Source organism: Hetaerina americana, unplaced genomic scaffold, assembly GCF_022747635.1.
Source record: "Hetaerina americana unplaced genomic scaffold, ioHetAmer1.1.p SCAF_3, whole genome shotgun sequence".
Lineage (NCBI taxonomy): Eukaryota > Metazoa > Arthropoda > Insecta > Odonata > Calopterygidae > Hetaerina > Hetaerina americana.
In genome coordinates, this window is record NW_027286874.1 from 36274587 (window position 1) to 36299362 (window position 24776).

General features: G+C 34.9%; 1 protein-coding gene across 1 annotated transcript in view; it reads left to right on the forward strand.

Moving 5' to 3' along the window:
• Nucleotides 1-12413: 12413 nt before the first annotated feature.
• RNaseZ (ribonuclease Z) overlaps nucleotides 12414-24776 on the forward strand; it is a 43916-nt gene continuing 31553 nt past the window's right edge. Inside the window, exons 1-5 of the mRNA XM_071588561.1 lie at nucleotides 12414-12844; nucleotides 12937-13123; nucleotides 16563-16848; nucleotides 19838-20089; nucleotides 21282-21677. Of these exons, the coding sequence (XP_071444662.1) occupies nucleotides 12585-12844; nucleotides 12937-13123; nucleotides 16563-16848; nucleotides 19838-20089; nucleotides 21282-21677 (1381 nt within the window). The 5' untranslated portion in view covers nucleotides 12414-12584. The remainder of the gene's footprint in view (nucleotides 12845-12936; nucleotides 13124-16562; nucleotides 16849-19837; nucleotides 20090-21281; nucleotides 21678-24776) is intronic.

The following is a 24776-nucleotide window of genomic DNA, read 5'->3' on the forward strand; positions in this document are numbered from 1 at the left end:
GGGCATTCGAAAGTAAGGTGTATGCAAGAATGCAGATCCCCCTACCACTATATAATTCTAATTACTTTATAAAAATATCGTATTTAAAATCTATTTGTCCATCTTACATAGGTGTTCATCTGTCGGCTATTCAAGTGGTAACTTTTTATTTTCCCTAATTCATAATAACTTAATTAGATTATCCTATTTCTCAATGTTCTAATATATGATTGGGCACTTAGATTTGGTGGTTGCCTCGATTGACATAATTTCTCCCAATTGAAAAATCAAACTGAAATGTAGAGGGTGTCCGGAATAATCGGGTAAAACTGAATTAAATAATTTGAAACCATTTTTATCGAATCTAAGGACACAAATTTTAATTGAGACAATAAATAGAGCTGTAAATTACTCATGAACCCAAGCTTCCAGACTTTGTTTTGTGCATGAGTTTGAGTACACAGTTTTTCATATCATAATAGTAACTGATAAAATTTAACTGATAATCATTAAATTGAGATACGTCTTGGATTTCAATTGCTGGAAGTAAAAATCTAGATATGCATTAAATTAATTAGATATGTTTTCTTGTAGCCCATGGTGATACATTAACAAAGTATTCATTCAACCCATCTAATTTTTATCAGTATTCATTCATGATTAATATTGATTCAATCTAATCAGTATTTGAGAGATAGTCGAGGTCAATACTTGGAGGAAATCTATTGGTAAAGCATGAAGGATGACTTAGTTTTAGACCTAGTTTCGCTACACTGTATCATTATCTGGTGCTACAGTGAAGTGAAACTAGATGAAAGTAATAAATTTTTTCCTGTGGAAACGAAAAGTATTTTTGATTCTTCCTTCAAGCTTTAAAATCATTATTTGGTGATCAATAATAAGATTTTTTCCCATAGAGGCATTCTGTTTTATTAATTTATATGTTAGAATCCATTTAGAATTAGGAAATTCTACTGAATGATATGCTTTTAACCCATTTATTCATCTCATATCTTTAGCATGAAAAATACAGTGGTTGCTATATAAAACTATCATCATGAATTATAAATTCAAGGATTGGTTTTTGCAGCAGCTCTTCAAACTATCCTGTCCTTCTCCAATCTCTTCTCTTATAGAACCTAGCATCAACATTTTCCAAAAACATTTTCTTGTAGTTCATCCAAAGCCTTCCTCTGTAATGCTTCTCCATGTTTTCTTCAATTCCTCCATGATCATCAGTAAACCATCATGCCTCAGGCTAGGGTCAATCAATTTCCATCTTCTACTTGTAGTGTCCGCGATGGGCATCTGCCTCAATCTACTCTTAAAAGAACCTAGTTTGTAACTCTGTCTTACCTATTTAATTTTCAATATCCTACTGTAGCACTGCATTTTCATCCTCTTCAAACTTCTTCTCTCTCATTTTAGTTTAACTCATTGTAAGGTAACCTTCATAGATAATTCTCAATGAGAGGGTTCATTATGTCAATACTAGTACTGTTTGCCGTAAGTAATTGCTTTTCCCAATAGAAAGTCTTCTTCAGAATTCCTATTCCTTGCTACATACATCTCTCTTTTTTCCTGTTCAGCAGTGATTGTACTGCCTACATAGCAAAACTCTGCCACTTGCTCCAGGGTGTCTATCCCTGGTCTTAATTGGAGATACTTCTCCCTAGTTTATCTGTGGTTCATTACCTTTGTTTTAATTTTGTTTATCTTAAGGTTGTACTTTTCATTCCATCCTTCATATTTGCCAGTGGCTTGGTGAGGTATTCTTTCTCCTCTGGCCTCCTATATCATCCCCAAATCACAGCATACTCATCCATCTCCTTAAAATTGGTATTAAACCTCCTATATTTTCCTTGATCTTATTAATTGCCTTCACAATGTACACTTTACAAATGAATGGTGATAATGAAAAACCTTCACTTATTCATTTCTTATTTCAACTTTTCCCCTGCTTCCACTTCATCTGATAGATAGATAGATAGATAGAGGGGGATCGAGATGGTGCGGGGGCTAACGTACTGGCTTCCCACCCTGAGGGCGCGGGTTCAAATCCCGGCGGTGTTGAATATTTTTCAGAGGTATCTCGATCCCTAACTTGAGGTGCTTTGTGGAGGGCACTTTGAGTGAGTACGTCGTCCGTCGGATGGGACGTTAAGCCGCGGACCCCTTGGCGCCTTTCGTAAAGAGTAGGCTAATGCCGACGCCGGGTTTCTCTCCACCCTTCATCCTTTCCTGTCCTTCCCCTATGGCGCAAATGACCTTAGCTGTCGGTCGCCTCCCCTCAAAACTACTACTAGATAGATAGATAGTTTTATTCGCCATAGAACAATACATAATTGTATGGGCTTCGTAAAAAATTCAATTACATCAATTGTATACAGGTTCTTAGGAATAATAATGTACATGACATATATGAGTATTAAGGATTTAAAAAAGTTGAATTTCCTACATTGGCTCTTTCTGTGTACTCTTGGACGCTATAAAAAACATTATTTAAAAAGAAATGTTTTAACATTTTTTTGAATTTATTTTCTTGGGGGAGTATTCGTTTTAACTCTTCAGGAAGCCGATTAAACAGTAGTCTTCCTGAAACTTCTGGGGTTTTTTTTAGTACTGCTACTCTGCAATGGCCATTATGAAGATTTTCCTTGCCCCTGGTGTCGTACTTGTGAACGTCCCTATTTCTGATCAGTGAAGGTGTTTTCGTGCAGGCATACAATATCACATTATACATATATATACTGGGAATGGTCATGATTTTGTGACATTTGAAATACTCCCTGCAGGATTTTCTTGCATTTAGTTTAAATATAACCCTTAACGCACGTTTTTGAAGTGTGAGTATTCTATTGATGTTTCCATGTGCTGAACTCCCCCAGCAGACAATGCCATATCGAGCTATGGACTCAAATATACCATGATATACTGGGATTAATACTTCTGTATTACAATAGTTGGCAAGATTTTTTAAAAGGAATAGGGCTGAACATAATTTTTTACTACATTTTTCCATTTGAAACCTCCAGCTTAACTTGTTGTCTATTTCTAAACCCAATAAAGTGGTATGTTCTAACTCATAAATCAATTGGTTTTCTATTTCTACAGAAATATTTGACTGAAGGTCTCTATTACTAAATACCAAGTAAACTGTTTTTCTTGCATTTAGTTGTAAATTATTTACATGCAGCCATTGAGCGACTGAATTCGCCATAGCATACATGTCTATTTCTAATTGAGATGATTTAGTATGACCTGCTATTAGACTTATGTCATCTGCATAGAGCACCACGTTATTATTCTCTGGAGAGATTATAGCTTTTTCAATGTCGTTCACATACACCAGGAAAAGTAAAGGCCCTAATACAGAACCTTGTGGAACACCATATTTAATAGTTTTCATTTTTGATTTGTAGGTAGCACCATTTTTTCCGACAATTTCTACATACTGTTTCCTATTTTCCAAAAAAGATGTAAGCCAATGATGAGCTACTCCCCTGATACCATAATGTTCTAGTTTAGTTAAAAGAATGCTAGATTTTACAGAATCAAAGGCTTTTGATAGATCCATGTTAACCCCTATAACATGCTTTTTATCACTTAAAGCTTGGGCAATTTTAGTGACATAATCACTGCATGCAGTTTCTACACTTTTATTTTTTGTGAAGCCATGCTGTGACTGAGAAAGAACTTTATTTTTTATGAGGAATTTTAATAGTCTTTCTTCCATCAATTTTTCAAGTATTTTTGAAATACACGAAATTAGTGAGATTGGCCTGTAATTATTCAGTTGGTCTTTGGCTCCCTTTTTGTGTAGTGGAATAACTTTGGTTATTTTTAATTCTTCAGGAAATTGCCCAGTTAGAAACGATTCATTGGCTATATTGGTAATAGGTAAAGTGAAGGATTCTTGACAAAGTTTTATTAGATAATTTGATATGCCATCATGCCCACTGGATTTTTTGTTTTTTAGTTTCTTGATTACATTTCTGACTTCATTTTCTGTGGTGGGATTTAAGTAAATTGATTCACTAATGTACATTAATTTTTCTATGCTATCATTAAGAATGTTTTTCTGCGCTGTTGTTTCGCCAATGATATCTACGAAGAAATTATTGAATTCATTTGCCACATTTTGAGGATCTCTAATTTCTTTTCCATCAATTGTTATTGAGAAGCATTTATTTTTCGCGGGCTCTGATATTTTACTGGAATTTTCATTATTTACTACAGACCACAATGCTTTTGTTTGATTGGTAGAATTCGAAATAATTTGTTGGACATGGTCATTTTTTGCTTTCCTAAGCAGCATCCTGTACTCGGACTTCATTTTATTTCTTAAGGGTACCAGACTGGCATCCACTTTACTAGCCTTAGTTAAGTAGTTAAGCCTATTTCTAGCAGTCAGAACCTCATTTGTTATCCAGTTATATCCTTTATTTGCAGATTTATTTTTTATGGCTAGCTTTTTCAATGGGAAACAAATATCCCAGTAGTACTCAATAATTGATTGAAATTCTTTGAACTTGTTTGTAACTAGAGTTGCATTTAGTACTGCTGCCCAGTCAACACTCTTCAACTCCCATTTAAATAGATTCATATTTTCCTGTGAGTAGATACGTGTGTACACTGTATCTGTGTTTCTGTCACTTCTATCTGTTAGAGTGTGTGCGTTAAATTCAATAATTTGTGCATGATGGTCTGAGATAGTAGTTTCCAAAACTAGAGATTTGAAGTTATGCTCTGGTAGATTTGTAGCTATGTTGTCAATAACAGTTTCTGAGTGAGATGACTCTCTGGTTGGGGTAAAAATAGTTAGCTGAACACTGTAGCAGAGAAGTATTTCTTTTAGCTTTTGAGTAGAGCTGTTATCTTTTGAGACATCTATATTCAGGTCCCCAGCAATGATAATTTTATTGTTTTTCTTGACAACTTTCTCAAGTATTTTATCCATTTTTTTGAGGAATTCATCGACTGGTGAACTTGGAGATCTGTACAGACCAATAAAAAAATAAGTTTCATTTGTCTTGGGCCATTTGCACAAGGTTATTTCAAATCCCTTTTCTTCGCATCTTTATCTAATTACCACTACCTGGTCACATATATAAGGTCTGTTCAAAATAAGATGAAATTTTTGAATAAATACTTGATTTTATTAGTTTCCCTTTAATCATGCTTATCACCTTCAAAATACAGCCCTTGACTCCAATACAATGGCACCCTTCCACTGTGAAGACTGGGCTTTGGTTTCTATATCACAAGCATAAACCCAGGTTTCATTGCGGTGATTGTTTTTCAGAAGTTTCGGTCGTTGTTTGAACAATTGAGGAATTCCTCACTGATATGAATACGTTTTTGTCTCTGTCCATCCATTAACACTTGTGGCACAAATTTGGATGCAATGCAACCTTGCAGAGTGTGTTTCAATCTTCAGTCATCGTAGTTTATTTCAATTTTCTTTAGGATACATATCATCATATTTAAGTCCGTCATCAAAGGATTTTTCCAGATCAAGGAATATGAAATATGATGGTTGATCGGTTACTGCATTATCAGGTTTTACCGCGTCATTGTTTGATGCTGACAACAGTTTCACCGAAGTTGCTTTCGGCGTCTTTAGGTCAAAGAATAAAAAAATAGCTGCTCTTGGTCCTCTACTTCATCTAAAACCTAATTGGTCCTCATTTAAATACTCATCTGCTTTCTTCCCTATTCTTCAATATTGATTCTTGACAAAATTATGCATAGGTTTTGAGACCAATGTTCTGATATTTTATTAACTACATAATCAAATTCAGGTCTAAGGATGTAATCACCTCTCTCACAATCATCAACAGTATCTTCTTATTCCTGTATTCTTGGATGGATTTTAATCCTGTCATTAACATTTTTAATATACTCTTTTCATCTTATTTCTTAGTCTCCATCTTCCGTAAGAATTTCACCATTGCCATCCTGTATGATATTCATATTTGCTCTGCAATCATTGAAATGGTGCTACGAATTTCTGCTGACTGCTTCATAATTTTGTAAGGCTTTTTAATTTCTCAAACATCTGTAGCGTACATATTATTATTATTACTTTTTATTTGCCCAGAGATCACAATACAAAAATACCAGGTGGGTGGTGTATGTACATGATATAAGGCACGTCAAAGAGGAGCAAAGACACAGGCTCAGTTAAGATACATAAAAGAAATGATGCTCATAGTTACATAAATGTTTGGTACAAACCCATGAACATTGGCTGTAACATGCACATACAATATCAAATTCAGAAAAATCATTAACATGAATCAGACCATGACCATTGCTAGAAACTAAAAGTATGAACTTACTGGTTGGGAATATTGTTGAGATATTCATCAACCGAGCAAAACATATTGCGCTGTAGATATCTTTTTAATTTATGCCTGAATGCAGCAGTTCCCTTTGTATCCTTGATACTTTTGGGTAGTTTGTTATATAATCTGATGCCCATTTCATTGGGTCCTAATTTCAATGCTTTAGTTCTTATATTCCCATAATGGAAGTCATTCCTGCCTCTGATGTAATGATGATGATAGGCAGAGTTGAGAGAATAGTTGCCAATGTTATTTTTTACATATAGAATTAAAAACATAATGTAGATGCATGGGAGTGGTAGCAAATTTAATTCACGGAAAATAGGCCTTGATGGAGCATTGTGAGGTTTCCTGGTGATGAACCTAATAGCTTTCTTTTGCATTTTAAAGATGGTTTGAGAAATAGCAGCTGATACCCATAATATTATACTGTAGGTTACTCTAATATTATCTATACTAATATTATACTCTAAGAAAATGGTCAATTTTTTTTTCTCAATAAATAACAGAGCCTCTTGATCAATTTGCAAACAATTTTGCTCTGGCTGTATGAACACTTGAGATAAAAAAAGATATTGGCCATTCAGATAGGTCTCAATACACATGTGACACATAAAAATCCAATTCCTGATTGGAATCTTTGCATGGTGAGTTGAGTGGTAAAATAACATTACAATAAGCTAAAATTAGGTCAGGGATCAATAATACTTTAGCCCAATGGTAGATCTGTTTTTCTTCTCTAGGCCATACCCATGGCTCATTTCTTTAAATTTGTATTATGGAGACAAGCTATTAGCTAAGTTGAACATAAAATTATGGTAATAATTAATAAACCCACAACATGCCTTACTTTTGCCATGTTCTTTGGCTCAATAATATCGAACAGCTTCCATCCATTATTTAGTTTTACTCAATCCATATTTTGCTGCCAAATGACCACAAAACTTAATTCCCTTGCTTTGACTAATGATTTTCCTAAGTTAATTTTTAGATTGTATTCTGACAGAGTTTTAATTACTTTTTCTAAGTTACCTAGATGATCTTCAGTAGTAGCTTCTGCAACAAAGATGTTATCCAGGTAAAAAATACTATTGGGATACCTTACAGAAATTTATCAAAATTTTACTGCCTCATAACTGGGGCAGAGTTTATTTCAAAGGCTCAACTCACATATATCAAGAAAAAGGTCTGTCTATGCTATTATTATTTAAACACTTAAGGTCTCATCTCTGTTTTGCTGGTGGTATGCCATTCAAAGGTCTATCTAAATGAAATAAGAACCCCCAGACACCTTGGAGAAAACATCTTCAATAAGAGTCAATGGAAAATGAGGAATTTCTAGCCTATTTAGATAATAGACAAATCTACATAATTATCTTAGCTCCAAAATCATCAAAGATCCTCACTTTATCTTTCCCTTTAGGAAAACAATAATTGGTTAGTCCACTGGCTAGCATCTCTAGTGTCTTCAACATCCTATTGGATATTTTGCATAGCAAATATTATTCATTCCCTCATTGTCTTTTGATGGAGCTTGAAGCACTCAATTAGATTCACATGCTACAGGCATAGTACTATCCTTCAGCATTACCTTGTTTAAACCAAATTCTAGACTAATTATGGTTCTATATTTATTGATTAACCTATCAATTCTTTCTTGACAGCACCTCGTGTTATGCACTTTAGATGGTATTAGGTGTGCTTAATCTAAAAGTTTTCTCTGTAGACATACCCAAACTAAGGATACAATACATAGCTTAATAGGATGGGTTTTGCTTTGATACTTGACATGAGTTGAATTCACTTTCCACAATGTTTGCAGTTTATCCAGGATAAGCTTTCAGCTTGATATGATCCATAGTGAAAATATGAGCTTCAGGAAATCATATTCTAAATTGCCTAAATATCACACAGGGCATCTATAATCACACATATAATCTAACTCTAATTATATTCAAGGGTTCTGGCCTAATTTCATTCATCACATTCACTTAACATTAATCTCTCTAATAAATCCTATGTTACTTAAAATCCAAGTCTGAAATACAATCCGTAAGGTTCACTGTTGGCATATAGTATTTTATTCCTTTTTTATCTGTTATACTAAACATTTCCCAGTTCAGCAGTTTTTAAATATTCCAGAAATTTCACCTTCAACACCAGATACCTGGCTTAGTGATTTACTTTTGAAATAGCTAATATCCCTGACCCATAGTGCTACATACAAATGAATGTTAAAAACAATGCTTTTTAAAATAAAGTTATCTTCTTTCACCTTAATAGTTGATGATAAAATACAGAAGTTCTGCCTTTGATGCTTATTGAACTTCTTAAACCAACTCATGTTACTTCAGGGGTAACAGAGAGAGAATTCACTTACCTAATTATCTTCCTCCTAGTTGCAAAACTACTATTTCTCCCATCCCAATTGGTCATGTTAGTATTGTAATATTATTTCCATTGATTTTGATATTATGTGTAGGAAAAGCTTAATCAATTTTTGAATAATGCTTGGGAAAGAAGACTTAAGCATTCTACTTTAAAGATAAACATTTTACTTACAGCATATCATACTACACTGTAGGATCTTTAGGTACTACACGAGGATTTGAAAAAGCCAGTCTTCATATATTATCATTTTCATGGTAGTGTGGAAGGGTGATGGGGAGATTAACTTAATCATCTCCTTCTCAAACAAAGGATAGGATGGCCATCTATTCTAATATATCTAACCATGTCCCTTACTTTCCCAAGTGTGTCATCTTGGAATTGAAATCCATCTGGTGGCCTTCAATGAGGTCACTTCACCATGGCAGTTGTGAGTGATGAAAGTATCTTTAAGGCCCTAGGGATATTGGTCATTACTTTTGCTTTCAACTGTAAGTATGCAACAGAGAATGAATAAAGTAGGATAGAAAGGTCTGGATGAATGATTGAATATAGATGGAAAGCTGATAAAGGTATCAGGTTGTTGGATAATAAAGTTTATTTAACTAGTTCACCAAGGGTTTGCAGTTCTTAGTGAATGCAAATCAAAATGAATGACATGTATATGGGATGAAGATGATTAAAAAGAAAAAGCAATAAGATTCTCAGGCAGAAGGTGAATCTAAAAACTAACGCACATTTAAATTAGTTACACTGGCTTAAATGTTTTTTTTTGCACAGAAAAGGGCAACTCCACAATGGCCACAGAAGTAAGGGTATAAGAGAGAAATATCTACAGCAAAAAAATTACAAAGAGGAGGAATTTAATGGATACATAGAATCTTTTTTGAGCTACCAGGCATTTTACTGTCCACCATGACAAGAACAATCTTAAAGAGTCCTATGACTTGATAAAAGGAATATTACCCATCTTTTATTGAGGTAATTTTGACATCCTTTGGCTTCAAAAATGCTGGACTTATGAAGTTAATGCTATTATAGCACCTAAATAAAATGTAAGAAATATTTTCGCCCTTCTTCATACCATATTCATCAGAGTGTAACAAAAAATCTAGCAGATTAATCTGCTCATTAATTTAGACGAAGTAGAGGCTAGTCAGGAATCCCACTAGTGTTTTCATTCCTATCCATTTGTATACATGGATGGTTTGAAAAGCAATTTCAAAATAAAAGCTGCTTGTTTGGGATAAACCTTTTTTATTTTTCAAAATATGTAGTTTCCTTCTACAAATGCATATTGTTCAATGTCGGTACACTTTGTTCAACTCTTTCAAATAATGTCGTTTCATTTCTGCACAATAGGCATTTGTTTGCGCAATCACCTCCTTGTTTGAAAAAAATCTCCTTCCTGCAGCCATTTCTTCATATTGGCAAATAGGTAGTAGTACAACGCTACTAAACCGGTAGACTATAGGAGATGAGGAATGAGTTTGAAACATAATTCCATCAATTTTATGACCACAACTACAAAGAAGTGAGTGAGCTGGTGTGTTTTCATAATGGGAAAGGGCATATTTTTGGACCAGTCACGGACAATTCTCAGCAGCTTGAAGTTTTCAAACAAGATTAACAATAATGCAAAATATGTCTGTAATAATGTCCCTTATCAAGGGTCAATAAAGATTATTCTTGCAAATCTGAAAAAAGAGTCGTCATAACCTTCCCAGTTGAAGGATGGGTCTACACCTTCAGGTGAATATGACAATGAATGACAAAACCCAGGTCACCTCTCTTTGAAATAAGTACTGCGGAAACATGAAGTAATAGATTTTCATTAATTTACCATTGGTATTAAGTAGAGGTAAGTAATTAACATAAACCAAGAAGAATTGACCCCAAAACTGATCCTTTTCTTACACCTGCTGATATTTAGAGAGAATCTTAACATTTATTTCTCATTTATTACAAAGATTTCAATTCCCTGAGGTCTGTCAAATAAAAGGTCAGCCAGTTAAGAGGAACTTCTTGAATATCCAGTTTTTTTACTTTTGTAGGAGCAAAATATGATGAACTATGCCATATGCTTTGGTGAGATCCATAAATAAAGCAAGAACTTTCTGGCTGTCCAAAGATTCTGGCATTGAATCAATGACTTTGAGGAGGGTAGTTTCTGTAGATCTGCATGTAAGATTTCCCATTAGGAGCTGGTTAGTATATTAAATTTTTCTTAATACGCAGATGAATTATCTTGAAATAAACAAATATTAGCTACATAATCTGGAGAGTTGTGATAAGAGTGAAACCGATTAATATATGTTGGCACAAACAAAATTTGTTAAATAATTGGTAAATTACAATTGGGAAAGTCACAGAAGTATGTACATTAATCATAATTACACTCAATTAAACTGCAGTCTACGCCATGGTCTCTATGTGTCTCTGTAGGGATTGCATGAAACGATGTGTACTTTGAAATATGTACTATGAAAATAAAATTGATCAGATTCATTATTACCGTACTAAATCAAAGTAATTCTACAGTAAACAATACTGGTTTGAAAAATATGGGTAGAATTCCCTAAGCATCAGCACCAATGGGTCATGAAATTCACAAATCAAGGTATGAAGACCAGTTTCATTCATTGTAATCTCCCAGAAACATCTAAAACCTGAAAAATCACAAATTTAAATAAAATTAAAGGTGTCTAGAAACCTCGAATCAAACATGGGCCCTCCAATCAGCAATCCAGCGCTCTAACCACTAGCTACATTCGTAATTAGGTTAATTAAGAGTATGCTGATTAATTTTGATTGTTACCTTCCTGCGAGACTTTAATACAACTATTGCATATTCATAAAACCAGTATTCATGAATGACGAGCATACCAAGATTTTTAAAAAAATCTATGCATTTTGTGTTTCATGACAATTGTCTTCGCATACAACACCGTTGACATTTTCTTATTCTTATTATAACATTTATTTATTTACGGTAATTTAAAATTTGAGGTACAGAAGTATTTCATCCGCATAAAACGGCGTAGCTTAATAAATTACATATAAATAAAGTACCAATGATAAAATAAATACACACAAACAGCGTAGGGCTAAGTACTTGAGTCTCAGGAATGCAAGTGACCATAACCAAATGCATAAAAATAAAAGAGAAAACATTAAATCCACCCAAGTTCAGTACTTAACCATTTCTCAAAATAGGACCAGGGCACTACCTTATTAACTGTTTTTAACTTGTAATAATTCGGTTTTACATTAATTTGGAAGTTGGGATACCTACATGCTGTAATCGATATTTTCAATATAAAACTAACAAAACTTTCCATGAAAGTATACCTGCTTACACTTCCTCCGTTTTAGCTCGAATTATTGAATCAGGAATTTAAAGAAACGAATCTCGTCCAAGCGGATTATCTGCGTATAAATTCACTAACATGAGACAGTTTATTTCAGTTGAACGTGTTCCCTAGAGTGAAACGAAATACTTTACAGTCCAACATAATTAGTTTATGATACATTTCACGAACAAATAATTACAAAATAAGCAATCAAATTCTGTCACACGCAAGTTCAATATCATGAATGCATATTGAAACGCTCATAAGTTTCGTATGTCCTCTTTAATAATATACTGATTCCACCAATGTCGCCCCGATCGCCAATGTGGTGCGCCCGGTGGTTCGTAATAGTGTGGCTTCGAAGTGATAAGTGTTTAAGATCATTTTTACTTGTGATTGCCTTTAGGGAAGCTGCTAAATGCTGGAAACTTTTTAATATAGTTCGTGGATATAATCCTTACCAAAAGTGTCATTTTTTTAATTTAACATGATGAATCACTGTTGATATCTTTACATGCATATACTTCGCAGACTTCTTCGTGTAAACATTTTAGGTAATCGCAACCATATTCGTGGTAAGAAACTGAATGCCCTTAACGAAATACTCATGTCCATGCCTAAAGAGAAGAGTGCTAGATCTGAGACTCTGCAACAGAGGCATAAAATGAAAGATAAAAATATGAAATACAATCCAGGTTCTGTAACTTTGCAAGTTCTCGGAAGTGGAGCTAAGGGTGCACCTCGGTCACTTTATGTGTTTACTGATCAGTCAAGGTGAATCAAGTTTAAGAGTGATATATTTTAAATAATCGATTCGTTTTGAGTGACTAGCGGTTTTATCCTATGATCGATTTTGTTGCCTTCAGGTATTTGTTTAATTGCGGTGAAGGAACCCAACGTCTTGCCCATGAGCACAAAATGAAGCTGTCAAAATTGGAGCATATTTTTATTACTCACCCATGTTGGGAAAATATTGGAGGACTACCCGGAGTGGCCTTGACAATACAGGATGTTGGAGTACCTGAAATTACTTTGCATGGTCCCAGAGGAACTGTAAGATCAACTTTTGTTATTAGATTTAAGATTTGGTTTCAATTAATGTATATGTACCGTTATTTCGGACATTCATTTTCGATTTGTGTTAATGTAATTCATTTGGGGTCAGTTGATTTGTAAAAGTAATTGGTTGGGTATAAATATAAGGCAATATAACATTGTGCTGTGATTTTCTTAATATGAATTAGATCATGCGTGTTTTGTACTTTACTATGTAATTGAAACGTTGTGCAATTTGATAGCAAATTGAGCTATCTGATTTCTTGTTGGTTGCAGAGTTAACCTTACTCTTATTATCCTTGGGCAAGGACCTTCAGTAGACAATTTCTAATAGAGCAGAATTTTCAGGTTGATAATGTGCTGTTGAACACTCATTCTCTCATAATATCTTTTGGTGTGGCCTCAACAGCTCAGAGCATGCCAGTAAACTCAGGCATACAATTCATTCGTTTGTTCTTTTCCATTTGTAATAATATTTAATAATCTCCAGGGTTTCTTGTTCTTTTCCCATTTCACCTTTGCTCCCTCTCTTACACTGGTTAGTGGCTGACTCCTTAGAGTGACTACATAGCGCCTTTGTTATTCTTCATTCTTCTCTTCCTCTTCGTTTGACATGCATTGTACAACTATAATGACCCTGGTGCCATTTAGCTATGATATATTTATCACATTTTGCACATTATGCTGTCACAGTATTGGTCATTTAGGATAGAATTAAATCTTGGAATCATTAAGGACCTTCATTGCAATAATATATTCTAATAATGATATCAAAAGCATTTATTAAATAAGGCAAAATTGTTATGAGCTAATATTATATAATTTCATTTATGCTATTCCATCCTTGAGTGAACATGTAAAGACAAATAGTGCTGGTAAAAGCTAACAGGACAACATTTAGTTTTTTTAATTTAGCATGTTTCTTTTGTAAAGGCATAATTGAAATAATACCCTGAACCTGCCTTAACTAGCGCTATTGGTACAAAAAGTAATGCATGTTTCAGGAATTAACCTCTGGGTAGAGGTAATGTTGTTCAGGAAGTTGCAAAGAGATACCCAAAATGGTCACTCACCATGAAAGACTGGAAATTGAAATACAACTAGGGAAAATCCAGAATTCCACTTGGTCACCAGTAGAACATCCAGGAACTTTGGCTTTGTTCGATGATAAAAATAAGCCACCTAAGCATGATTGAATATTTCGATTAGCCCAGAAAAGAAACTCTTCCTAATTCTTCCAACACGTCATTTTATGCAATGAAAATAGAATAATCTTGCTTTTTGATTCAGTGGCACTTATACCTACTGAAATATCATAATTGGTAAATCAAGAGCTAATTGAGCTTAGTCAAATATTATCACCTTAACACACCCTCTCTCTCATCCTTGGAGTTATCTTGGTCTTTATCTCCTGCCCTGTTTGAACCAATGTCATCAGGGATAGGGGGAGAATGGCTACTCCATGTTGCTATCTTAAGATGCAGACAGAGAAAGAAAATGGGTAGGAGGTTCCAGGGAAAGCAGGCTCCCTCAGGAGCTATTTATCTTGTCTCCCTTAAATGACAGCCCAAGATCCTTTAACTTCTTTTTTGAGAAACTCAATGATTCTTAACAGATATATTCTATTGTTTCAGGCTTCACTTCGTGGAAGTATTTAATATCCATTACTTAAAAGAAAGAAAGACTCGTACTTTTCCACAGATTTTTTCCACAAAATCTGTGGAAAAGTACGAGTCTTTCTTTCTTTTTAGTAATGGATTCTTAACAGAGATAAAACATGATAGAACATATTTCATGGGGAGATTCAGGTTCTTCTTCTTCAGGGACTTCATTGGTACTTTCAGCCCAGATTTTCACACAGGCTTCTCTTACGCCTAGAAAGTAATGCTTGATACAGACTTTTACATGAGATTCCCTTTTAGTTGAATTTTATTTATGAGAATAGGATACAGTCTGAGGACTGCTGATGAGAAATTTGATCTGAATTTGTTCACAGGGTCTATTGTTCACATCGGAATCTTCTTTGCTAGGAGAGCTGCTCTTGTACTTGTTCCAAAAATGTGGCATCCACAGCTTTTGTTGATCTTCTCCCCAGCATGAAGTAGATAAAGGCTTGGAGAGCAGAGGATCAGAAAGGAGGAAAGGGGAAGCTGACATCATTTAAGTGCGGGGATTTATCAAGCACTAGTTTCCTGGGCTAGGATAGATTTTTGATTGGCTCAGCCACTATGCACTGCTGCCCTTCACCATACAATTCTAACATTTCTGACACAATAGTAACTTTTCTCAAAACAATACTACATATTGCAATAAATCATTCTTTAGCTCTGCGTACTTCCTCCCTCCGTTGATTTAATCATATATACCTTTTCTTTGCCACCCTTAACCATGCTTACCCAACATTCACTCCTCAATTACGGTCTGCAAAATCACATTACCTCTCAGTATTCCTGGCATTCAGTTTTTCTGCCATCTTAGGATTTCTCCAAGCATAATGAAGAATAGGTATCTGAAAAGGAGTGTCTTTATTCCCTCGAATTGTGTTTTAGCCTTGCCTAGTATCAACCCACATGACATGTCGACCCTGCCATTAGAAGCCCTCTGTATAACTATGGTAAACTTCCCTCTAGTTCTATTCTCTTTAAGAAATCAAGAGTGGAGTATGGGAGAAGAGAAAAAAAAGAATGCCAAATTATATGCCTCTGAAGCTGCAAAGTAGAATAAGATTTAAAAGAAGTATAACATGAGATAAATCTTATAATTGTTGTATCAGATATTATTAAATTTAATAGATAAATAAATAAAGATATGGATTATCCTAATATCACCTTTGTGAATTTATTTTAATACTAAAGAAATGCATTTATTGTAATATTGAAGTAGTCAGTGAAAGAGAGGTTTGTATAATTCAGGCATATGGGTTGCATAAGTGACCACAGTTGTAGAAGGAAATGAATTTCTCACCAGAGTGTTGCAAAAGTGGAAAATAGGTTAATAAGGATATCAAACCCTCCTGCCTACAATGTGAGCTAAAAAGGATTTTTTCCAATCAGTTGTTCTTAGTGGAGATATTTTGGTTGGAAGATAATTTTCTATTTTTTAATGGAGGGTGTGTCATCTCTCTTGTTGAGCCTAATTTTTCTCTATTGGTACAGGCATTGCTCATTATGGCTCCTGGCCTCCTTGATGTCTAAGGTCATAGTTGTCATTCAAATGGAACTTTTTAGTTCACAAATACATATTTAGATGCACCTAGAAAATACTTTTGAATTTTGCTTAAAATCAGTTCCTCCCTTTGCCATGTAATGATGTAGGGGGGAATTGTATTTATGAAAATAAGGTATCCTGATGGAAATTAAATAGTATAATCAAGAGTGGTCAGCAACACATCCAGATGTACTAAATAAACTGATGATATTTATTACTATGATTTCAGGCTGATATTTTCAATGCTACTCGGCGATTTGTTGTGCTGAAGGACCTTAATGTTAACTTTAAAAGTGAAGCTGCTGGCCAGTTTATTGATTCTGTGATGAAAGTGGACTATGTGCCTATTGCACCTTTGAAAGAAGGCATCTCAACTCCAAACCAATCCACAGAATATTGTAGAGATGTTGTTATTGATGAAGATGATGACAATGAAGATTATTATGATTATGAAAATAAAGAAGACTCTGTTAATAAAATCCATAGGAAAAGAAAAAATTCCTCTGAAAATATTGGTAAGTCTAGTATAAGCTACAGATAAATTAGAACATTTTTTTATTTATTTATTACATATAAACTGGAAGTTCCATTTACAATTATATTTCCATCTCAAATAAGTTAGTTACGTACAATTGTTTAAGGTAACTATTTCCAATTAAAAATATTGTCGGCCTGGTTACTTTTATTTGAGATTGTAATAATCCCAATAGGATTTTGTTGAAGGTATTTTTGGGGATCGGGATTGGTGCGGTGGCTATCGTACTGGCTTCCCACCCAGAGGGCTCGGGTTCAAAGCCCGGAGGTGTTGAATATTTTTCAGAAGTATCTTGATACCTACTTGAGGTGCTTTGTGGAGGGTACTTTGAGTGAGTATGCTGTCTGTCGGATGGGACATTAAGCTGCGGACCCCTTGGTGCCTTTCGTAAAGTGTAGGCTAATGTTGACGCCGGGTTTCTCTTCACCCTTCATCCTTTCCTATCCATCCCCTATGGTGCAAATGACCTCACCAGTCAGTCGCCTCCCCTAAATGCTACTACTACTCGAAGGTATTTCTTTTGCTGATTCGCAGAATTGTGAAAGCAAGGAAATGTCAGTCAGTATTTTTGAAAACCAACAAGTAGGACATGAAACTTTATTGGGCAAGAAACTCAATGCTTGTTTGTTGTAAAGCTCTTGAAATACATTTTATTTCATTTAATAGAATGAGTGTCAGATTTCACTTGAAAATCAGTTAACTGATTGAAAATTTTTATTTTTCGAAGTGTTGTATTTTTTATAGTATTTTTTATTGTTAAAGGGGAAGTTGAATCAGTTGAACAATGTTGCTATTATGTACCTCTTTTTGGATAGTGCTGTATTCCATTTCTAAAGTCTCTTTTTTCAGACAAAATATTTACACCTGATAGTTGAAACATCTGTTACGTCTCAATATAATCTCCCAATGCATATACTCATTTTTCTCTGTTGGCACCATGATTCCATGGTCACAAAAATGCCTTTTAAGTGGTCCCTTTTTTCCACTGGCAAAACTGACTGGTCCATGGTTCGTTGTCACCTGGCATTTTGTGAAATTGAAAATGCAAGCTAGTGGCACAAAGTTTTTCAAAGAAAAAATTCTAAGCCAATAATTAAATTGAGAAAAACTCTCATTCTGGTATTTTGGTCGACATGGTGACTATAATGGGAAGGAGTGTAATGGAAAAGGTCATGGAGAAGACAGCCATCAGAAATTATGAACCCTGATCAAATGTCCATACTTAATGATAGTTTTCTTCTCCATGATATTTTCCGTTATGACACGTACTTCCCCATTGATGGTCACCATGTTGTCTGAAACTGGTGTAAGAGTTAGTTTTTTCCAATTTAGATGTTGATTTTTCTTCTAAATACATGACATTTTGCCTTCTTTGAATTGTCAAACCCACAAACACACCTTCCTTTCCATAACACCATCATTACATGTTGTACTCATTTGGCAATGAATTTTGGTGGTGTTTTAACAATGCCTGTGGAGAAAATGGATGATCATGCGTTCTCTAAATGAGTTTTGAAAATACTTCACTCTGATGGCAGCTATACAAAATCTGTGCCCTGTATGGTCAAGCTGTGTATGTCTTGTATTCAATAGGATTGCCCACATATTATAAGTTCAATCATATCTTTTGGACTACTCTCATTTCCAAGGAAAAAATTGGGCAACCTTAGCACTCTAGCATATTTCATTCAAATAATTTATCTTAGAGCTGTGATTAATGCATCCTCTGAAATTGATCATCAAAAGTTGACTTAATGCAAAAATGTAGTACTGTTAAGGAGTGAAATCTGTAAGATCCCATTTTATTTATTCTGAAAATTTGACCGTATAATCTCTCTTTTAAAAAGTCTTTTAGTACTTTAGTACTGATAAAGTCAAATAAATGGATTTTTGTCTATCCATTTGCATATATAAATTTAGAAATATGAGTTTTTCAAAGTCCTTTTTCAGAATCATCATCAGCTGCCTCATGCATTCTCTTTCATCTCATTAATGTCAAGCATTTCATGCTACATTTGCGGGGGAGTTTCCTAAACCCAAGGTTTCTAAAAAGGTTATGACTACATGTGAGTCATAGGTCTATGGCTATGACCCTGAAACAAAAGATCAGTCTTCCCAACATTTGGTTGACAAGATGATGGAGAATGTGATGAGGCAGCTGATGACCATTCCGAAAAAGGACTTCCTGATTGTCTTTAAAAGTGGAAGAGACCCTGGGATAAGTGTGTTAGATCCATAGGGGAGTACTTTGAAGGGGACCAAGGGCTCATTGTTCTAGATAGGGTGTTTTCCTCAAAATATTGCATGGCTGCACAGCTTATGGACAAACCTGGTATATCCTATACTTACGTTTTTCTGTTTATTAATGATAGTATTGGTAAAATCAAAAGTTATACCTTTCCATTTATTTGCTCTTCCATTTCATAGTCTTCTTAGAACAATAAATCCTATCCATTTGCTAACTCATTACTTAACATCGCATTGTTGTAGGGCTTAATGATTTCTTGATGTCATCAACTTCTCTGTTGATTCATGTATGTGTGTTTAATGAAGTATATTTTTAGTTATTATTTTTGCTGCAATATTCTCTGCTTTAATTTTTATGTCTTCTAAATTTGATAGTGCCAATGTATTAATCTAAAACCTGTATTTTTAACTTGTTCATCTTTTGCTGCAAGCACATAAGAGGTGTAACCTCCCTGTGCATAAGTTCAATATCGCCATGCTCAATGCTTGCTGTAGAGCTTATTTGAAAGTATATACCTATTTATTATTTTTCACGTGCATATTGTGATGAAAATATTTTATTGTACTCCATGGATTATCATAACACATTTTTCAATGCACTTTAAAATGCTATGAGATTCGTTTCATAGTTTATAAAGTGGTGTACTCTTGCTGGATAGTTAATTTATTCATTTTAATGCTTATTTTTGTATGATTTTAGATGCAATGTTTTTTCTTTACAGAAAACAAACGTTTTAAAAGTAATTATGGCACATCACGATTGGGGGAGAATGGTTCTATCAGCATGTGCTACATCTGCCAACTTCATCCTAAACAAGGAACACTTCTATTAGATAGATGTGTAGACCTAGGTGTGCCCCCAGGGCCACTATTGGGTCAGCTTAAGGCTGGTCAGGATGTTGTTCTTGCTAATGGTACTATAGTGAAAGCATCAGATGTATGTTCCCCTCCAGATCCAGGGCCAGTTTTCTTAGGTAATCTACTTTACAAGCCACATAAATGTACACAACCATGCATGCCCGCATGCTCAAAAATTATTATTTACTTTAGAAAATCATCTAAATTAAAACATGCCAGTGTTGCAGAATACCATCAGGTGTGTATCAACTGGGACTTTCCATTTTAATGATTAATAACAATAAACTCCATGTCAAACTTCTGTGAATTATACCTAAAGTCTCCATAAATAGTCAAATTTCATGTTTCTTTTATTGCCTGGGGCAGTAAAAGAAACAAAAGTATTTTTTTTAAATAGATAGTTTTGTTAAAAAGTATTTTTTAACAAAACTATATATCTTCCATTAAAAAATACATAATTCTGAAATCCTTGGGATTCCAAAATTAAAGCTGCCTGAAAATGAAAATGACAAGGTATTGTGCTCGATTTTGACCTCCCTTAGCAAATGAAATTTATGTTCTGTTTTTCAAAACAAATTGCTATCATGTTGCTAAAAAATAAAATATCACAAAAACCATTTCAATGCGACAATTTCAGAGTGTAAAAATCATTCGCCTTGACTGGGATTCGAACCCAGATCCCTCATTTATAAATATTTAACCCAATTATGCATTCCTTGCATATTCAGATGTAACTAATGCACTCGCTTCACCTCATTCATTCTTCATCTGAACAATTCAGTAAAAAAGCTGTCTCTTATCATTAGCAAAGTCTTGTAAAAAGTTTTCTTGTAGGGGCCAGTTTTCTCATGGTCTCAATCCTAAAAATCATTAACTTATTTTTGTAAAAGCTACTAAACTTTTTACCATAAAGTAAGTGTCAATATATCTTGGTTTCCCCTTTTCCATGTGCATGTTTGTAAGTTTCTCTATTTTTGTCTCCTAATTCATCCAGTTAGTGCTCCTCAAACAAAGAAAAGATTTCTAGGAACATGCATATTCTATATCACTCACAGTTTTCTTTTACTATTCATAAAAATGGGAGTAATAAGTATGTATATATGACTTATTTTTAGTTATCATGATTGTGTTAAATAGATACATATTTATAGAAATTCATTTGTTCTTTCCCTATTTAATTTTGTCTTACATTTTCAATTATTATACATTGATTTAAACTATTAATGGTACAATTATGACCTTTAGTGTAAAAATAAAGAAATCGCTTAAATAATGTGTCATGCAATAATTTTTCTTATGCTATTTCAGTAATTGATTGTCCCAGTATAGATTACATCAATTCCCTCTTGTCCAGTGAGAAACTGTGTAAATATAGCCACTCATCAGCATCTGAAGATAAAGACAATTTGATGGCAGTGATCCACTTCAGTCCACCAGAAGTTCTTTCAAATGCAAAATATCTTGACTGGGTGTCAACATTTTCTCCTAATGTCACTCAGATGTCATTGGCTGAGGGGAATACCTGCTCTGGGAGCATAGCTGTTCATCGTTTGCAGCACAAACTTAACCTCCTGCATCCACAAATTTTCCCTATACTGGCAGACTCTGGTATTCCCAGAACTTTAAAAAACAGAGAAGATATAAAAAATGAGCAAGATTCACAAGTTGTTGTCCCAGTCATGGATGCCTCAAGTGAGATGGAAGGTAAGAGTTAGAAATATAGTGGAAAGCAATCCTGCCCCAAGCACCATATTATTTATCTCAGAAAAGTGTGATTTCAGATTGTGTTGGCAATGATAGGATGACAGCATGCATCGTTACCACTGAAAATTCGGTAACGTGAAAGATACGCGCTAAACTTGTCCCAAAGGTCTTGACGGATGACCAACAGCAGAGTTGAGTGTCTGCTTGCAAAGACCTCCTGTAATGGCATTATGACGATTCCCCAACCATCTTACAGTCCCAACTTGGTACCGGTAGGTTATTTCCGTTTTCCAAAGGTGAAATCCTCCCTCAAAGGACACCACCATGGGACCCAAACTGCTGTCAAAAAAGCTTGCACACATACCCTTGAGGGTATTCTGGAATCCTGCTACCAAGGAGCCTTAGAGTCATGGAAAAGCCACTAGCAAAAGTGTGTTGACGCTAAAGGGATGTACTTGAAGAATTTTGAGGCTTTGCCGCAATATCTGAAATAGAGATATTTTTGGGTAGAGCGTTAGACTACTGACTGATGGGCCCGGGTTTGATTCCCAGGTAAGCTTCTCTGAGCACCCTCTGCTCCACCTAAGTTAAGTGATTTTTCACTGCCGTTCAATATGTCCTTCATCCATGTTTGCTGCCTCCTTATGATTTCTCCCAAATATCCCATCTCCTTGCCCACCATACCTAGCCCTAGATATTTGTTTTCCTTTCAGTCCATTATACTTGCTCTATCCTTCTCCACATCCACATTATAAAAGCCTCCAATCTACATCTATCATCCTGCTTCAGTGACAATGTTTCTGTGCCATACAACTACGCTACATATCAAAGTTTTTACGAGTCTTTTCTTAACTTCCTTACTCAATGTGCCTGTCATCAATTCCTTTTTCTTTATGGAAGCTTATTTGGCTAATGCAATTCTTCTCCTTGTGTCCCTACCACTTTGGCTCAAAACACTTCCGAGATATGCAAACTGTTCCACCTGCTCTAGTTTATGCCCTCCTATTTTAACATTTAACTTAGCCTTTCTTTTTCTGGAAAACCACATAACCTTTGTTTTATTTATGCTGATTTTCGTCCCATATTGATCGCACTGAATTTCCAATTCACTCAGTAATGCTTGCAACCCCTTGGCTGACTAACAAACTAGAGCTCTTAGTCATCAGCAAACCTAACTGATTTTACAAATTCCTGGCCGACTTTCATTCTTATCTCCTGTTCTTTCTATACCTCTTTAATCATTTCCTCCACCTATTCATTGAACGGAACTGGTGAAAAGAACAACTCTGCCTACCACCTCTTCCTAACACTGCCCATCTGGACTCCACATCCCCCACTTGCACATGAGCAGTCTGAGACATGTACAGGTTTCGGAAGAGTCTCCTATCTCTCCAATCTATTCCTATTTCCTGCAATATACTCATTAGTTTTTCCCAATTCACTCTATCAAATGCCTTTTTGAAATCTATGAAACAGGCAAATATGTCCTGATGGTACTCTCTATTCCTCTTGATTAGTGATCTCATTGCTGCAATGGCATTGTGCATGCCTCTACCCTGCCTAAACCCTAACCGATCATTCCCTGAGTAATCATTTGCCCTGCTCGCCATCCTATTGTTGATGATCCTGAGAATGGCCTTAGCTGCGTGGGAAATCAAACTTATTGTTTTGGAGTATTCACATGATGTAGCGTTTACCTTTTTCGGAATAGGAACTAACACTGATCTCACAAAGTCTTCCGGCCAGATTTCTCCCTCATAAATACTACGAATCAGCCCATATAGCCTCTTCCTCCCACATTTTCCTAAACATTTCAATAGTTCCGCTGGAATGTTATCCACCCCCACGGCCTTATTTAGTTTCATCTCCCTCACTGCCCTTTGTATCTTATCTTTGCGTATGCCTGGACCTAAGCTATCTTCTTCTACTTCATATTCTCTTTCTACTTCTAACCTTGCTGGCCAAGTTTTTTATCGTACAGTTCTTTTATATATTCCTTCCATCTCTCCTTGATCTTTTCTGTTTCAACCATTATCTTACCCAACTTATCTCCAACTGTCAAGAAAGATCTTCCCTTCTTACTTCCTGATAGCATTTTAACCCTCTTGTGTAGTGCACCAATTTCACCCTCCCTCTGGAAACTTTCCATATCCTTGTTCTGCATCTTCTGTCATGCCTCTTTTGCTTTATTTTTTACCATTTCAATTTATTATTTAACTCTTTGCCCTTCCTTCTGCCTATTTCTTCTGTTTACTATCTTCCATTTCCTTCTCTCGTCTATCTTTGTAATCATCTCATCCGTGATCCATGTTTTCCTTGTACTTTTTCCATATATGATTCCTATAGTTTCTTGGGGCCTCAGATTTCCCTTTGTTGAGATATTTCTTTTTGCCTCAATGGTACTCAGCTCTTTTCCCTCATTCTTGAATTTCTCCGCAGCCTGCTGATATTCGTTCCTTGTCCATCCAGTTAATGCTAGTTATTTCATCTCACAAATCCATGAAGAAAAGAAGAAAGACATAATTTCTATACTTCATTAATTCTAATATGTAGTACTTCTTTATTCTAATACATAGTACTTCACATATACGTAGAGTATGTTGTATATATATAATATATGATAGAATAGGCAGATCACTCGAATTCAAGAAATTAGTCACCTGAATCACAATTAAATGAATTAAGTGCATTTATTATCTCTTCAGGCACATCACTGAGTTCTCTCTCCAAGGTTAAATCTTCCTTATCTTCTAGCACTGGCGTTGAAATATTGCCTAGATCTTTTTCAAATCAATTTTTTACACAAGTCATTCTGACACTCCAGGATCCACCGGTTTATTTCTTAATAAGACACCTTTAATCCTTCCTGGTTCTGTGTAGTCTTCCATACTAGACTCCACTTTTCCCAACTAGATCATAACTTTAGTTTAAAATATTTATCAATGGCTGAATATACATGGCAGCCTCGCAATTTCTTTTTCTTTTGCAAAATTGATGACTTCTAGCTTAAACATCACTGTACAGGTATACGATTGTACCTGTACACGATTTTCTTCTCCATGGGTAATTTTCTTGAGAAAATTCTAAATTACATAAGTT